Genomic DNA, 17995 nt, shown 5'->3' on the forward strand with positions numbered 1-17995 from the left:
GACCACAGGACTTGAATGGGGAGAGAGGAGACCCCATCTGCCATTTCAAGCCTCCTCCCCTGTGGATTCTATATCTAGCTCCTCCAGTGTTGGGGAGCAGGAAGGAAGGACAAAAGAGGCAGAAGCCATCTTGCGTGTCTGGCAATATGTTGGCGGTGAAGAGATATTCTTGGATCTGTTTATTTCCATGCAGTAGCTTCTCAGAGCTGGAAGATCACATAGTCCAACACCCTCCTTTTACAATGAGAAAACTGAGGCCCGTGTAGATAGTGTGACCCTTGCGAGGTGGCCACCCCAGCAGCGGACTTAAGCATGTCCTCACAACTCCTTTCAGTGTGCCCTTTGCTGCCCTACAGCTGCCTCTCCTACCCGTGCCCATCAGAGCCAGGACCAGGGTGAGGCCTTAGGAGGTAATCACCTCAGGTATAATATTTAGGGGGTGCCAAAAAAACTCAGTAGTAAAGAACAGCAATAGGGCAGTGCAATATTTTTAAAAAGCAAAATAACCCACGACAACCAACATATCACAACGTGCAGTAAAGACAGCATCAGTATGACTGACATTTCCTTCCACCTGAGGCTCGACCAGCCATGGTATACATAGCTTTAAATGTCTAATATTCGTCTGGGACTGAACGTGTCTACAACAGAACTCTCAATCTTCACTTAACCTGTCCCTTCCTCAGGCCTCTCCACCCCGGTGAGTGGCCTAGTTCATCAGGCTTAAAACCCAAGAGACATTCTTGATTTTTTTCCTGCCCGAGTACCTACAGTCAACCCATCGACAAGTGCCATAGAATTGACTTTCAAACTCTGTTTCCAATCTCCAGTCGCCTTCATTGCCAAGGCTACCACTCTTGTATATAACACTAAGCTCATCCTACCTGCAACAGCCTCCTAACTTCTCATTTTCACCACCATCCCCCTACAATTCATCTCCTCAAAACACAAATCAGATCGTAGCCCTCCCCGGACAAAAACTCTTGGGTGGTGTCGTAAGTAATGTCCCCCAAATATGTCGAAGCCCTGACACCAGTACCTGTGAATGTGGACTTATTTGGAAATAGAGTCTTTGTCGATGCAATTAAGTTAGGGACCTTGGGATGAGATCATTCTGGATTTGGTGTGGTCCCCAAGTCCAATGACTTGTGTCCTTAGAAAGAAGGACATTTGACTCAGAGGCACAGGGTGATGGCCATGTGAAGACAGAGCAGAGACTGGTGTGATGAGTCTACAGGACAAGGAATGCCACGTCCTGGTAGGAGAGAGGCCTGGAAGCGGAGAGAAGGCAAGGTACAGATTCTCCCTCAGAGCCTCCAGAAGGAACCATCCCTACCAAGAGCTGTGAGGGAATCAGTTTGTGTTGTTTTAAGCCACATGTTGGTAATTTTTGACAGCAGCCATAGGAAGTTAATATGGGCAGCAGTTTTCTGTTGCACGTAGAATAAGATCCAGGCTCCAAATCCTACTTCGCAAGGCACATTACCCGGCTCTGCCCTCTCCTTGACCCCAATTCCGTTCACCTTTTTCTCATCCACGGTGCTGCGTCTTCTCTTTTTTCACAAGCAAAACAAGGTTACTTATCCCCTGGGGACTCTGCTGTCCCCTTTGACTAAGAAGCTCTTCCCCCAGCTTACTACCTCGCTGGCTCCTTCCTGTGATCCCATCCTCTGCCCAGTGACACCTCCTGAGTCACTTGCTGTTCTCTTCGGCGACACAGCTGAAAATGCCCGATATCACTCTCCCGGCAACTTGGCCACGGCCACACGAGCTAGGCTTTGCCCATCAGACGTTGGCATCGAGAAACAAGGAACCGGGCAGAATCCGGGAGGAGCGACGGCTGCAGCGGCACATAGATCCGGTTTCCAGCGGTCGTCAAGGCAGGGGCTTCGATACGCTGTCCAGTGGCCACGGTGCAGCACAGCTGGGGTCACAAGAGGACACTGCAACATCAGGGCTCAGCCCCAGGACAACTGCGGCACTGTGTCCGCAGCATACCCTCCGAAGCCGGTTCTGCAGCCCTGCCACATTTCAATTTGCTTAAAGTGATCCAGAAGTAACTTCTGTAGATTGCAACCAGGGGTCTCAAGGGATGTGCCTCTTCGGGAGGCCCTGGCAGACCGCACAACTTCTACGCACGTATCCTGTGCTGTTTCCTTCATAGAATTTATCACTGCTGAAATTCCCACTTATTTCACGGCCAGTTATCCATCTCCTCCACTAAAAGGCATGTTCCGTAAGGCAGGAATGAAAACAAGGGTCCCGTTTTCCATCGTATTCCCAGTGCCTGTAACAGCCGAGACATAGGTGTCAATCCATAAAGATCTGTGCAATGAATCGATGTAATAAAAGAAAGTGGAAAAAGGAGCGCCTGCGTGGCTCAGTTGTTTAGGCACCTGACTCTTGATTTTAGCTCAGGTCATGATCTCATAGTTGGTGAGTTCAAGACCCACATTGGGTTCTGTGCTGACAGTGCAGAGCATGCTTGGGATTCTCTACCTCCCTCTCTCTCTCTCTCCCTCCCTCATGCTCTCTCTCTCAAAATAAATACACTTAAAAAAAAAAAAAGAGGGTTGCTTGGGTGGCTCAGTCAGTTAAGCATCTGACTTCAGCTCAGGTCATGATCTCACAGTCTGTGGGTTTGAGCCCCACATCAGGGTCTGTGCTGACAGCTCAGAGCCTGGACCCTGCTTCAGATTCTGTGTCTCCCTCTCTCTCTCTGCCCCTCCCCTGCTCGTGCTCTATCTTGCTCTGTCTCTCACAAATAAATGTTAAAAAGGTTTTTTTTGTTAATAAATAAAAAGAAAAAAAAGAAAGCAGAAATAAGACCATGTCTAAACTTGAAGTGGGTTTCAAATGGCTAGTTTACCAGCAGAGAATTAAGATCTTTCAAATTACAATTATGAGTTTGGCTCTAAAGAACATTAAGGGAGGTAGTGAAGCTACTCGAAAGTTACTCCTCACCACACAGGACCAGTTGAGAGATACCCGTGGGGACAAGCTGACCGGAGGAACACCCTGAGCCTCGTGATTACAAGAAAGGGCAGTCTCCATGCTGTTGACAGGCCAGCAACAGTTCACAAAGGCAAGAGGAAGGAACTCTGAAGAACAGGTATCTCTTACGCAAGCAGCCTATGATTCTGCATCCCCGCAACGACATGGGCAAAGCGGTTCAACACCCTCTGATCAAATATCACTTCACTTGATCGTAGCCAAAAGGCCGAGAAGTGATGATCAAATATCACTTCAGGTCGCCCTTTGGGGACTCCTACATGACCCTTTGCAGCTCATTTCATCAGTTCAAACATGTTGTGTGTATCCAATGTGGTAGTGATCTATTGCCGAGTACCAAGTTACCACACATTTAGCAGAGGAAAACAACACGGTCATTATCTCACAGGGTCTGTGGATCAGGAATCCAGGCTCAGCTTAGGAAGCTCTCCGCTCAGGGTCTCTTGGTAAGGCTGCACTCAAGGTATCGGCCAGGGCTGAGGTCGCGTCTGAAAGGAGAGATCTGCTTCCAAAGTCACATGACTGTCGGTAGGATTTCAGTTCTTCAGGGATGTTGGACCGGACGCCTCAGTTCTTGCTGCCTGTTGGCCACAGGCTGCTCTCATTTCCTTGCCCCGTGGGTCCCTCCCTATAGCAGTTCGCAACGTGGCGGCTTGCTTCACCAAATCCAACAAGGGAGAGAGTCTTCTAGATAGTCAGGCGTCAGAACCCCATTTAATCTATTCACAGAAGTAACGTGCCAGCACTTTTGCTAAATTCTCGTGTTCAGAGGCAACTCACATGTTCCCACACTCAAGAGGAGGGGATTCCACAGGGGCACGAATGACATAGTGGTGGAGATCACTGGGGGCCGCATTTGAGGCTGTCCACCACACAAAGGCAACGCGGCAGTATTCGTGTGTGGCGAAAGCTATAGGTTCCAATCTTCTCACAAAGGGAGGCGAATGGTAGAAATATTTCCTAAAGACTTGTGCCAATTCTATGCAACATGAAAAGCACAACCCCGGGGGGGGGGGGGGGGGGGAATGGTTGCTAGGTACCTGGCTCCCCTGCGTGAGATCAGGATCACAAAAGTGTGACCATGGGAGTCCTCCGCAGGTTATCTGCTGAAACTAGGAAATGGCACTAGGCGACAGAAGTAGACCCATTTTTCAGGTTGCATTTCAAGAAATGCTAGAATCTTTAGGCCTGCAGGCCTGGGAACAGGAGAAACAAAGCAGGGAGAGAAGTACTCTCAGGTCTGGTGGATCGGACATTCAGTTTCCACCCCTACAAAGAATTCTGCGAGCTGTGCAGTTAAATATGGTGGAAAATTACCAACCCAATGCGTGTTCCGTATGAATCGTTCTCAATGAAAAGATCTGTGTCCCTAGTTCTGTTCCATTGCTCACTTTTGTGAAACCATTTTAAGAGCAAAGAGAGTTAAGTGGCCTTGGGTATCTACAGAACTGCAAACCGGAAAAAATGAAAGAATTAAATAAAAAGGATTCTGGGGTGCCTGTGTGGCTCAGTTGGTTGAACATCCAACTTCGGCTCAGGTCGTGATCTCACGGTTCATGAATTTGAACCCCGCATCAGGCTCTGTGCTGGCAGCTGGGAGCCTGTCTCCTTCCCTCTCTGCCCCTCCCCTGCTCACACTCTGTCTCTCCCTCTCTCTCTTTCTCTCTCTCAAAAATAAATAAACATTTTAAAAAATTTAAAAGAAAATAAGGATTCTGCCTTACAGTGGACACATTAGTAGCTCAATAAAACTTCCGATTTCAGCTAGAGTAAAATACAGAAAGCCTTTCTATGCTTTTACACCTCGCACATAGGTACAACTACTAACGATGATGATACGAGCTCTGTAAGTGAGAGGCACCATAGCGTAGTGGCTAAGAGTACAAACTCTGGAGTTCGACCGCATAGGTTCAAACACCGGCTTTTCCTGTGACCTTGGGCAGCTCACCTAAACTCAGCTTCCTCATGTATAAAATACGTTCTGGGGGGGTCGATGTGAAGATCAAACAAACTGATGTGAATACACCATATACCCAGCACTGTTCTAAGCACACACATGTAATCCTGGCACACGAGGAATTGCCTCCATATTTCACTCCCCTACCAACACAACACGGGTCACCACAAGAGAAAGTTTTCAACCCTTTCTGGTTTTTATTCTTAAATTTCAGACAGAAGTTTTAAGACGAATTTATTTAGATCATAAACTCTGCAAAGAACACAGTGTCTAAACAGCCTCTTGACACATTCATTTGAAAATACGGCTTCATTATTTCACCAATGTACCCATCTGTACCATGAATGAAGTCGTTTTCAACTTCTATGAATTTCCTTTGGTGAGAAGTTATGATGACGCTGTCATTACAGCAAAAGACCAGTAGATGGCTGTCCACAGAAAGGAAGTCTTCACAAGATCATTTGAAAAGACCTACAAGGGACCCCTGGGTGGCTCAGTCGGTGAAGCCGCCGACTTCGGCTCAGGTCACGATCTCGCGGTCCGTGAGTTCGAGCCCCACGTCGGGCTCTGTGCTGACAGCTCAGAGCCTGGAGCCCGTTTCAGATTCTGTGCCTCCCTCTCTCTGACCCTCCCCTGTTCATGCTCTGTCTCTCCCTGTCTCAAAAATAAATAAAACGTTAAGAAAAAAAAAAAAGACCTACAAAAATCAGCAAAGGAAGCCTACGAATATAGATGTTGAGAATGTAATCACCACACTGCTGGAAGAAGTATCTATTTGAGCATAGCCTTAAAGGGCAACTTACATAACACCAAAGTATTTCTGATTGCATAATATGCATATCCTTTGATTAAGCCATCAAAGGAAAAGCATATGTAGTAATTGATCTATGGCATTATGGATGGCATTCTGCATTTTCTTCTTCTTTTGGATAAATTGTTAATTTTCACTTTTTCTCCCATGAATATCTCACATCTAATGTTAGAACATTACATTTTTAATTAAAATGTGGGGACTACTCAGGGTGCCTGGGTGGCTCAGTCGGTTAAGCATCCAACTTCGGCTCAGGTCATGATCTTGTGATTTGGGAGTTCAAACCCCGCCTCAGGCTCTGTGCTGGCAGCTCAGAGCCTGGAGACTGCTTCACATTCTGTGTTTCCCTCTCTCTGCCCCTCCCCTGCTCACATTCTGTCTCTGTCTCAAAAATAAATACACATTAAAAAAAAAATTTTTTTTTTAATGTGGGGACTACAGGAGCTATTAACTTTAAAGAGAAAAATACAACAAAATGTTTGAACGAAACATAAATTTGAAAACAGTGATGTTACAACGGAATACTACTTGGCAATGAGAAAGAATGAAATCATTCCATTTGCAGCAACGTGGATGAACTGGGGGGTATTATGCTAAGTGAAGTAAGGCCGTCCGAGAAAGACAGATCCCATATGTTTTCACTCGTTTGTGGAATTTGAGAAACTTAACAGAAGACCATGGGGGAGGGGACGGGGGGGAAAAAGTTACAAACAGAGAGGGAGGGAGCCAAACCAAAAGAGATTCTTAAATACAGAGAACAAACTGAGGATTGATGGGGGGGAGCGGGGTAAGAGGGGAAAACAGGAGATGGGCACCGAGAAGGGCACCTGTTGGGATGAGCACTGGGTGGTGTGTGTAAGCGATGAACCAGGGGAATCTACCCCCAAAAGCCAAGAGCACACTTTACACACTGTATGTTAGCCAATTTGACAATAAATTATATTTTTATAAATTTTTTTTAACGTTTATTTATTTTGAGACAGAGAGAGACAGAGCGTGAACGGGGGAGGGGCAGAGAGAGAGGGAGACACAGAATCGGAAACAGGCTCCGGGCTCTGAGCCATCAGCCCAGAGCCCGACGCGGGGCTCGAACTCACGGACCGCGAGATCGTGAGCTGAGCTGAAGTCGGACGCTCAACCGACTGCGCCACCCAGGCGCCCCGTCGATAAATTATATTTAAAAAAAAATGAAAGTAGCGGTGTTTTCATTACGTTTTTCTTTTTCTTTTTTTGTAAATTTTCACTACAGCCTTCTAATATTACCTCAACCAGCTGTTTCCTTAGTTCTGGTCACATCAAGAATTATTCCCATACATGCTGGGCCACATTTTGCCTTTTCCTATACTGAAATTCTTTTCTGTGGTCAAGGAAGTTAATTTGTTCACCGCTTTCTCAAGTGCTTGAGGGGAAACAAACCTAAGAATAGATGGACCAGATTTGTTCCTAAAAAAAAAATCACAAATACACTTAAGCATTCCTACTGGTCGCCATCACAGTCAAACCCTAAGTTATGAAGTCTCATTTAGATTACAGCTAGTAAACTAAGAATTCTGGTTTTCAGATTTTCTGCTGTAAATTCTGCGGATATGTTTTTTTGTTTTTTGTTTTTTGTTTTTTGTTTTTTTTACAGCCAATGGATGCCATTTTAGAATAAAATGAACTAGAAAGGTACAAATTTTAACACTGAAATTAACTGTTAAATGGCAGAAAAACCTAGTATACATATTTTTGTGAGTCAAAAAAAGCCAGCGAGTAGCTCTGCCCAGTTATCACCAAATAAGTAAGTTAATGCTGTTATTTCATGAAAGTTTCAAACATCATTTCCCTTCAAGGGACAGAAGAGAAGGGCCCAAGAAGGAGCCCTAGCTGGAGGGGTCAGAGCTCTGCCCACCAGTTCAGTGTGTCGGAGCAAAGAAGTCTCATGCACCCAACAGTTCACCTGTAAAATAACGAGGTTATTTACCCTTCCTTCTGCCCCGCACCAAAACCCACCGTCCCTATGTCGTTCTACTTAACCACTCTGCCATTTTTCAGTACATGTGTCCTCGTTATGCTCTCTCTCCTGGGTACCCAAGTCAGTTGACCGCTCTTAAATTTTTCCACTGTACTTTGTCCCATACACTCAGGCGATCTCAAAGGGTCTTTTCCGATGTTACCTTATCCGAACAGAGAGGGGATACATGTTTAGAGTTAGGGAGAGAGCCTGGGTCGCCAGGATGGGCCTCTGGAGGCACAACACGCTCCAGGATAATCCCAGCAGCCAGGCATCACGTTCCCGGAGGGAAAGAACCCAAGTTCAGATGCTTTCTAGAAACGGATTACATGCTTCTACCGGTCTGCGAAGCCAGAAGGCAAAGTATCACGAAAAGGTATTTCAGGCTATGAAAACAACTGCCTACTCACTTTAAAAACAACACGCCCAGCTTGTCAGTCATTTTTCCCAATATCCAGGTGAGTTAAACTCAGAGATGTTACCCACCTGCTCAGAGAACGAGTGATTCGGTTTGTATGGGAAGAAACATTTGCGCTGTAAAAACCACAGGAGTCGTTTTGATTTTGCAGAGAGCAGGGGCAGGGGCGCCCGGCAGAGGAGTTTCTCAGGTTTTAGATCGCAATCTCCCGGTCATCTCTCCCAGGCGGTTAAAGGACCGCGGTGGTGACTGCGCTGGCGTGGACGCCACCTCGCGGGGCTCTGACTCCTCCCAGCCGATAGGGGGCGCCCGCAGCCGCACCTTTCCCGCCAGCTCGTCGGGCGCTCCAGCCCGGCTCGCGCAGCCGCCTCCGTAGCCCTGAGGGCCGTTCCTCTTCCGGGGCAGTGCGGAGACGCGTGCGGGACCCGGATGCAGACGTGAACGCAGCTATATAAGTGCCGCGCAGGCCGCACGCCTTTCTCTTTGAGGAAGACGCGGTCGCAGCCGGAGCGGTGCTTTGGAGGCCCCCGCGCCTGCTCCTGACTCACCGCTGTTCGCTCTCGCCGAGGAACAAGTCGGTCAGGAAGCCGCGCCGCAGCCATGGTGAGACGGGGGGCGGCGCCGCGCGGTTCGGAACGTGGCGGGACTTGGTCCCTTCCTGGGACGCTTGCCGGGCTGGGCGGAAGCGGCGAAGGCGCGAGCCTCGCTTACCCGAAAAAGGGGCTCCTGAAGTGGTGGAGGAGCCTGGGGAGACGCGATGAAGCGTGTTTCTAGGCTTTTAAAAGATCTGTGTTCATCTGTGTAATGCTAGGCTTTTAAAGACACCGGGAAGACCCCCGTGGAACCGGAGGTGGCGATTCACCGAATTAGAATCACTCTAACCAGCCGCAACGTAAAATCTTTGGAGAAGGGTCAGTACGGTGGCTCTGGGCAAAAAAATAAATAAGTAAATAAATAAAAAACGATGAATTTGACTTGTTGCTGTACAGGATCGACTCGGAAAAGTCAAGTGACAAGTTGTTTAACGTAGAAAGGGAAGATGAGAAGCATCCCCCCCTTAACTGTTGGTGCCTCTTAAATCCTTGTTGGCGATGAGGAGACAATAAGTGTGTTGAGTTATGATGATAGTTTTATACGCTATTCTGAGCCAGCATCAGTTCAGATTTCTTAGGGCTGCTTCGGCTGTTTTGGACGAACTGAAAGATGCTTTTATTTCCCTGTAGTGTGTGCCGACTTGATCAGAGGCGCCAAGGAAAAGAATCTCAAAGTGAAAGGACCGGTTCGGATGCCCACCAAGGTGAAATGAGTCAGAGGGGTGGGAAAACCACACAACCCGAAAGAAAAGCGGTTAGAGTTTGTTCCCGTTGAGTACCGGGTGTTTACAGGTAGCTGTGGAAGTTTTGCGCTTCTGTTCCTGGGTGGGTGCGGCGCTCGTAAGGGCACCGTGCGGGCTGAGTGGACACGGACTTGCCCTTGCAAGTTGGTGCCAGGGGAGGAGCGATGCTCCGGGGAGTAATCCCAGGGAATGGGCGTGATGGTCTTCCGGATGTTCTAGAGAGCAGCGTAAAGCCGTAAATGCTTGGTTTCCTTTGTCTTTTGTTGCAGACTCTGAGAATCACTACAAGAAAAACTCCTTGTGGTGAAGGTTCTAAGACTTGGGATCGTTTTCAGATGAGGATCCACAAGCGGCTCATTGATTTGCACAGTCCGTCTGAGATTGTTAAACAGATCACTTCCATCAGTATTGAGCCAGGAGTTGAGGTGGAAGTCACCATTGCAGATGCTTAAATCCGCCTTTTAATAAATTGGTTACCAGTTAAATCTCGTTGACTTTCATTCGTAATGCCATCAGATTTTAGGAATATGCGTTTGTGCCACGAAGTTTAGTCCATCTTGCAGGTAGACTGGTCAAAATTAGGTGAATGTCCTGGGGTGGTCTCGCTTGTTCTCATTAGGTCTCTTAGAGGCCACTGAAGCCGTTCGCACTTGACATCACTTGAGAACTGAGTTGTATTCACGCAGCGCGTGAAGTCTTAAGGATTGACGAACCTACGGCTGCATATTGGAGCTTTTTCAAAGGATGTGTCTGGATCCTACCCCCAAATTCTAAATTGATGGATCACAGGGTGCTGCAAATCTAAAGTTTCTGGGATGCAGCTATGACTTGAGAACCTAATGTATTCTGGTGGGTAGGTAACGTGGGAAACAGTAAGTTCTGCCAGTTAATGTTATTCCTCTTGAAGACCAGGCTAAAGAGTAAACAGATGTTTTGGGAACATTTGCGGTTTTGCAGGCAGGTGTTTTATATTTTAGAAGAATGGGTTGAAAAAAGTAAACCTGGTATTTGTTAGCGTTTAGGTTATATCTATAAAAGTATTTTATATATATAGTCCTTGGAGTTTTCATTTGATACGTAGACCATTTAACATGGAGCTATGCTGACATGTAGTTTATATATAAATACTAGTTAATTTTAGGAGTGAAAAGCATGTCCTGTAGGCCAAATTTATTTAGCCAAACCCTTATTGGCACAGTAATGGATAACGTGTAGCTATCAGGCTCTGTTAGTGCTTTATTTTCTTGAATGTGTCTCAGGGGAGAATGCTGATGTTCCAGTATCGAGATTTTTTGCTTTTTGAAATTTATAATCAGATGGATATCTTCAATAGTCTAGTTTTCTACTAGAGAAAATTGCCAAAAATATATTGACAAACATTTTTGCAAATTACAAAATGCCCTGAAAGTCATCATGATTGTATTTGCTATGCTTACTAGGATAACAGTGATGAAATTAACGCCTTTCCTCTAGGTTTGGGCTTGGACCTTCACTTTGCTGCACTATCTTGTCCACTGTCTTCAGTTAACTATGTGCATTCAAATTGAACTTGAGCTCAGATTGCTCCCTACATCCAGTAGTGTGCTAGATAACCTGTGCACCTCCCAAGCTCAAACCGGACATGCCTAAAATGGAAATCTCTCCCTGCTCAAAACCCTTCTCTTAGACCTCAACATTTTGAACTGAAGGGATTTGAGTGGAACTGACAGGAACGAATTATGCCAAGCTGATGAACTCACAAATTCCAGTAGTTTAATTAGTTTGGGAAACTAAAAAATTTAACTTTAATAAACATTGGCCATAAACATTCTACTTGAAGAGTTAAGCAGGGAGTCTAGTTAAGTTTCCTGGGGTAAGCAAGCAGTGAGTGATCCATTCTTTACAGAGAGGCTGGTGTTCTTGGTTTAGAAGTGAAGGAATTCTTGATCAGAATCCAAGTAGTGAGCTCCTGACCTGTCCTCTAACCCAACTTTAAGATTTCTCTACATTGGGGACCCCTGCTAAGAGCTGTTTACTTATCAGTTAAGATCATTTTAATATTCAGTCTCTGGTAATTTGTGGCCTTCACACAAATACCTACAAGTTTGTTTTGATGATCAAAGTATTGCAGCATAGAAGTCTCTGGAATATACTCAATATCCTGAGAATTGTTTGAAAAGCGATCTTCTGTGAAAATGTTGAAGTCATTTAGGACTAAAGAACAGGTTGGTTGTGAAAAGTGTGCCTCAGTACATCGGAAAATGTTGAAAACCGCTTTATGGCCTCCACGACAGTTGTGAATTTTAGGTGATGTGCCAGAGTAACTAATCCGTGAGCGTTTGTGAAGTTTCCCACCCAGTTGGAGCTGTCTTTAAGTTACAGCTATTTAGAGAGCCTGTGATACAGCCAAAACACAGCACTTAAAATTTGGGGAACTGCTGTTGTCTTCCATTCCTCAAACATTTAAAAACATCTGTAGTACTTGGAAACAAAACCCATGCAGGACCTTGGGATATTTAGTACTGACCTAAAGATAGGTTAAATAGTGGTTGTGGTGCCAGTGAGCCTTAGAGGCCAATTGTATGGATTAGGGATGTAAAGAAACATGAAGTTGGGAGGCCTCTCCTGTCCTAAACCTCATTTCCTTTGGATTTACAGAGTACTCACAACTGTGAGCTGTAAACATAAGGCAAGAGAAACCACCCTGGCTGTGCGTTTGCTGGATCACATGTCCTCACCTGACATTCCTAAGTGCAGGTGTACAAGCTCTGTGGATATAAAGTCAACAGGCAAGAGAACGTAGAAGTAGAAATTCTTGGCCGTGAGCAGTCAGATCTGCAAACGTCATTATTTGGATAAGTGGGCTTGATAAGATAGTGCTAACTATACAAAGAACCTGGCCAGGCCAAAGCTTTATTTTTTCGAAAATAAGAGGAGCCAAATTAATAGTTTACTTCATTCCAGGAATAGTATAGTTCACTTATATAGCAAGTTCAACTTTTAGAACGAGAGAAGGGAATCCTTCCATACATTTTGTTCTGTAAACTTTTTTTCTTTACATAGAACCTACCCTAAGAGGTATTGTTAATATTGTATTATTCAAAACTTCTCATGTACATAAAAGTGTATGTAATCATAATCTCTTTATATAAAGTCTATATCTTTAAAAAATACAAATGAGAATACTAAATGTAAATTATTTTTATCATATATCTGGCAGAAGTTCCTATATCAGCACATAACTTCATTTCTTTTAATGAATGTTGCATTATATGGATACACCTGAATTTAGTTAAATAACCAGAATTTATTTGATAATTATTCATTTGAAGAATTATTTAAGAACATTTACTATATTCAGGTAAGACTTTGTCTAAGTCACTTGGATTCCACCTTGATTCCACTCTTAGTCTACGTTTTCACATAATTATGTGAACTATCGGAATCTTAATTCAGATGGTTTTCAGCCAGTTCTCGGGATATTGAATGTATTCCAAAGACTTTGCTGCAATATACGTCAATCATCAAAACAAGCTTGTAGGTATGTATACAAGAGAAGAGATAAAAGAGAAATAGATATTTCTGTCCTAAGATTCCAGAATTTTTAATTTTAAGTTGTTACCAAATTGGTGCCCTTGAATGATTGCACCCATTTATATTCCTACTAGTAGTGGAAGTGCAATAACGTCCATCTGGTGGACAAAAAAAAATGTATCCGTATTTTATCTCTGCCCTCCATTTGTTGAGTTTCTCTTTCTGGGGCTCCTATTGATTGGGTGACCTGGAGGTCCTGTATGTTAGCTTTCTTTCACAGGCTCTTTTAGTCTTTTTTAATTTTACAGTGTGGGATTATTTCTTTGACTTTCTCATCTAGCACTTTTATTGATTTAATTTTTCATTTTGATAATCTTGAGGTTTGTTTTTTTTTAACTCGTCCATTCTGGTAAATTTCAAACATAGAAGTAGAGGGAATGGTATAATGAATCCATTCAGCTTTAAGAACTGTCCACAGTTTTCATGTATAACTTCATTCTCTCCCCCAACCAACCTTCAAATTATTTTGAAGTTAATCCCAAACATATTATTATATATACACATTTTTCAGTGTCTAAAGGACTCTTAATTATTACTTTGTAATTATTTACCTTGTTTTTTCAGTTTAGTATGTGTTAAGTATGTTCACTTTGCTGTGCAACAGATCTCCAGAAGTTTTCCATCATGCGAAACAAACAATACCCACTGAAAAACAACCCCCATTCTCCCCATCCCTAACCCTTGCCAACTACCATTCTGATCTTTGTTTCTATGAGTTTGACTACTTTAGATACTTCATAGAAGTGAAATCCTACAGTATTTCTTTGTGACTGGCTTATTCCATTTAGCATAATGTCCTTAAACTTCATCTTTGTGCTGTATGACAAGATCTCCTTTTAAAGGCTGAATATTTCATTGCATGTACATACCACATTTTATTCATTTATCCCTCAATGAACATTTGAGTGGCCTCCACCTTTTGACTATTGTGAATAATGCTGCACTGTACACAGGAGTATTAATACTTCTTCCAGATCTGGCTCTCGATTCTTTTAGGTAAATACTCAGAAGTGGGATTGCTGGATCATATGGCATAACTTTGTATTTTTCATTTTTTGAGGAACCTCCATTACATTTTCCATAGCAGCTGCACCATTTCACGTTCTCACCAAGGGTTCCAATGTCTCCACATCCTTGACAACACATTTTCTGTTTTGGGTTTTTAATTTGTTTTTTTGTTATAGTAGCTATCCTAATGGGTGTGAGGTGGTACCACACTGTGTTTTGATTTGCATTTCTCTAATGATGAGTGAAGTTGAGCATCTTTTCTTACACTTGTTAGCTATTTCTGTATCGTTTGAGAAATATCTATGCAAGTTATTTGTCCATTTATTAATCAGGTTATTTATGTTCTTATTGGGTTGTAGGAGTTCTTTCTATATTCTGAATATTTAACTCATTATTATGCGATTTGCAAATATTTTCTCCCATTCTATAGGTTGCCTATTCACTGTTGATTGTTTCCTTTGATGTGCAGGCTTTTTTTAAGTTTGATACAGTCCCATTTGTCTACTTTGCTTTTGTTGCCTATGCTTTTGGGTGTCGTATCCAAGAAATCATTGCCAAATCCCTTGTCATGAAAACTTTGTTTTCTTCCGGGAATTTTGTAGTGTAGGTATTAGTTTAAATATTTTTCTGTGTGAGACAGAGCATGCATATGTGCAGGGCCAGGGCAGAGGGAGAGGGAGAGAGAATATCTTAAGCAGGCTCCATGCTCAGTGCAGAGTCCAATGTGGGGCTCAACCCCACCACTGAGAGATCGTGACCTGAGCCAAAATCGAGTGGGATGCTTAACTACTGAGCCATCCAGATGCCCCTAGTTTAAGTCTTTAATTTTGAGTTAATTTTTGAATATGGCTTCCCAGTTTTGCATGTAGATATCCAGTTTTTCCAGCACCATCTGTTAAAGAGACTGTCCTTTCCCCTGCTGTGCATTCTTGGCACCCTGATTGAAAATCATTTGACCCTATACATGAGGGTCAAGGCATCCTTGCATTCCAGGAAAAAAATCCCTCTTGGTCATGGTGTGTAATCCTTTTAATATGCTGATGAGTTTCGTTTGGTACTATTTTGTTGAGGATTTTTGCGTCAGTATTCATCAGGGATATTGGTCTGTAGGGTTTTTTTATTAAGGTATAATTGACATATAACAATAGTTTCAGGTGTGTAAGGTAATGATTTAATATTTGTATATATAGTCTGTAGTTTTCCTGTAGTGTCTTTGGCTTTGGTATTGGAGTAATGCTGTCCTTAAGAATGAGTCTGGAAGTATTCCCTTCTCTTTGGTTTGTTAGAGGAGTTTGAGGATTGGTGATAATTCTTCTTTAAATGTTTGGTAGCATTCCCCAGTGAAGCCATCTGATCCTGGGCTTTTCTTTGTTGGTAGGTTTTGATTACAGATTTAGTCTCCTTACTAGTCTGTTTCAATTTTTTATTTCTTCATGATTCAGTCTTAGCGCGTTGTATATTTCTAAGAATTTATCCATTTCCTATGGGTTATCCAGTTTGTTGGCATGTAAGTGTTCATAGTATTCTCTCATAATCCTTTTTGGGGTTTTTAAAAATATTTATTTATTTATTTATTTATTTATTTATTTATTTATTTATTTATGAGATGGAGTGGGGGAGGGGCAGAGACAGGGGGAGACACAGAATCCAACACAGGCTCCAGGCTCTGGGCTGTCAGCCAAGAGCCAACATGGGGTTCAAACTCACAAACTGTGAGGTCATGACCTGAGCCAAAATCAGTGCTCAACCAACTGAGCCACGCAGGTGACCCAATCCTTTTTGGTTTTGTGGCATTAGTTGTGATGTCCCAGGTTTCAATTCTGATTTTAGTTATTTAAATATTTTTTCTTTTTTTGAAATTAATCTAGCCAAAGGTTTTTAAATTTTGTTGATCTTTTCAACAATCCAATTCTTAGTTTTGTTGATATCCCTATCAGGGTTTTTTTTTATTCTCTATTTTGTGTATGCTCTCATCTTTAGTATTTTCCTCATGCTAACTTTTGAGTTTCTTTTTCTTTCTCTAGTTGAGATGTAAAGTTAGATTACTGATCTGAGACTTTCTTAATGTTTACACCTACAATCTTCCCTGTTGGTACTGTTTTCACTTTATCTCATACATTTTGAGTTAACAGATCTTGTGTGTCTCATTTAGCCTGGAACGGTTCCTTGGTGTCCCTTTGACCGTCATGCCCCTGACGCTTCTGAAGGTTCCAGGCACTGAAATTTGGATGCGTGGGCTGCGGCACCTCATTCGGGGCTGCCTCCTGCAAGCGTGCCCTCCTGCCCGGAGACCCTCCACTTGGGCCGGACGCCCCAAGCCCGGCTGCCCTTGCCATCGCAGTGATGCCACCTCACCCTGCTCGGGCTCCGGCACCCTGGCACCGGGGCCCCCACCCAGGCAGCACCCCTCACCCCACTGAGGCGACAGCACCTTGCGCTGGGCAGCCCCTCCACGGACACCCACCTCACCCTGCTCCGGTGCTGACAGCCTGCAATGCGAACGTCGCGGCGCCCCACTCCCCGGGCGGCTGGTCTCACACAGAGGCTGACTTGCTCAGGGGGAGAGGGATCACGGGAAAAAGAACAAGCTTCAGATGGTGTTCAGAAACGCGTTTTAGTATCTGTCTGTACGTGAGTCGTAGCCGAACCAGCTGACGAACTGAAGTCCTTTTACTTAAGCAGAAAGCACAAACCGTAAGCACAAAAGCGTTCTCGTTTACATCATGAATCCCAAAGGAGTATTTTGAAGTGTTAAAACGGGTGGTCACATTTGACTGTGATTATTTTAAAAACATGCGCAGAGAATTCACTCAGTCTTCAACATTTTCTATGTATACACAAAAATGAAACCAATAAAAATTATCGTGTAAGACATTTAAATTAGTAAGCTGTTATTATATAATTTGGGTTCCTGTTTTATAATGATGTGTTAGTGTTCTCCAGAGAAACAGAACCAATAACTTCTATATACATGACATTTATTGAAATATATGAAATTTATTGTAAGGAATTGGCTCATGTGATTATGAATGCTGACTAGTCCCAAGATCTGCAGGGTGAGTCAGCAAGCAGAGACCCGGGAGAGCCAGTGGATTAGTTCCAGTCTCAGTCCAAAGGCCGGAGAACCAGGAGCAATAACGGTATAGTTCCAGTCTGTAGGCCCATAGGCTGAAGATCTGGAAAGAGACAACGTTTCGGTTCAAGTCTGAAGTCAGGAAAAAGCCAGTGCCCCAGCTCAAAGTCAGGTAGGAGGAAGTCCCTCTTACTCCCAGGAGGGTCAGCATTTTTGTTCTATTTGGGCATTCGAGTGATTGGGTGAGGCCCACCCATGTTGGGGTGAGGGGCAATCTGCTTTACTCAGTGTACTGATTTAAATGTCAATCTCAGGGCCACCTGGGTGGCTCGGTCTGTGAAGCGTCTGACTTCGGCCCAGGTCGTCATGTCACAGTTTGTGAGTTCGAGCCCCGCATCGGGCTCTGTGCTGACAGCTCAGCCTGGAGCCCGCTTCAGATTCTGGGTCTCCCTCTGCCTCTGTCCCTCCCCCCTTCGCACTCTGGCTCTGGCTCTCTCTCTCTCAAAATAAATAAACATTAAAAATTTTTTTTAAATGCCAGTCTCATCCCAAAACAACCTCACAGAAGCACCCAGAATAATAGTAGCCCAAATATCTGGGCCCCTCGTGAGATGTCTAGTCAAGTAGACATATAAAAATTAACCATCACAAATGGCAAGCTGCATGTTCCTACAGGAAACCCTCTCGTGATTACTGCCAGTCTAGACCACCATCCCTTCTTTTTTTTTTTTCCTCTTTCACCTATAACCTAAAGTTTAACATCTTCCTGTTTTTAAGTATGCAATTCAGTAGTGTGAAATATACTCACATTGTG

At 43.9% G+C, this 17995-nt stretch overlaps 1 protein-coding gene, 1 long non-coding RNA gene and 1 other non-coding gene across 3 annotated transcripts; all 3 read left to right on the plus strand.

The window, feature by feature from the left end:
• Positions 1-8656: 8656 nt before the first annotated feature.
• On the plus strand, positions 8657-10012 carry RPS20 (ribosomal protein S20). The gene is made up of 4 exons (XM_040487762.1): positions 8657-8794; positions 9003-9102; positions 9415-9488; positions 9797-10012. Exons 1-4 carry the CDS (start codon positions 8792-8794, stop codon positions 9977-9979), a joined length of 360 nt encoding a protein of 119 aa, XP_040343696.1. The 5' UTR covers positions 8657-8791; the 3' UTR covers positions 9980-10012.
• Positions 9278-9344, plus strand: LOC121038385 (small nucleolar RNA U54). Its single transcript, XR_005794338.1, has one exon. It is a non-coding gene; the product is annotated as a small nucleolar RNA U54 (small nucleolar RNA).
• A 2371-nt stretch (positions 10013-12383) lies between the features above and the next one.
• On the plus strand, positions 12384-16988 carry LOC121038251 (uncharacterized). Its single transcript, XR_005794262.1, has 2 exons — positions 12384-13047; positions 16261-16988. It is a non-coding gene; the product is annotated as an uncharacterized LOC121038251 (long non-coding RNA).
• The last annotated feature ends 1007 nt before the right edge of the window (positions 16989-17995 follow it).

This window comes from Herpailurus yagouaroundi, unplaced genomic scaffold (genome assembly GCF_014898765.1).
Source record: "Herpailurus yagouaroundi ecotype Mexico unplaced genomic scaffold, PumYag 165, whole genome shotgun sequence".
Classification (NCBI taxonomy): Eukaryota; Metazoa; Chordata; class Mammalia; order Carnivora; family Felidae; genus Herpailurus; species Herpailurus yagouaroundi.

What these genes read in the sequence shown, in the direction of transcription:
- RPS20 (XM_040487762.1), top strand. An exon ending in CGTAAAATCTTTGGAGAAGG is followed by an intron (nt 9,103 to 9,414) that starts GTCAGTACGGTG and finishes ATTTCCCTGTAG; the next exon opens with TGTGTGCCGACTTGATCAGA. An exon ending in CGGTTCGGATGCCCACCAAG is followed by an intron (nt 9,489 to 9,796) that starts GTGAAATGAGTC and finishes CTTTTGTTGCAG; the next exon opens with ACTCTGAGAATCACTACAAG.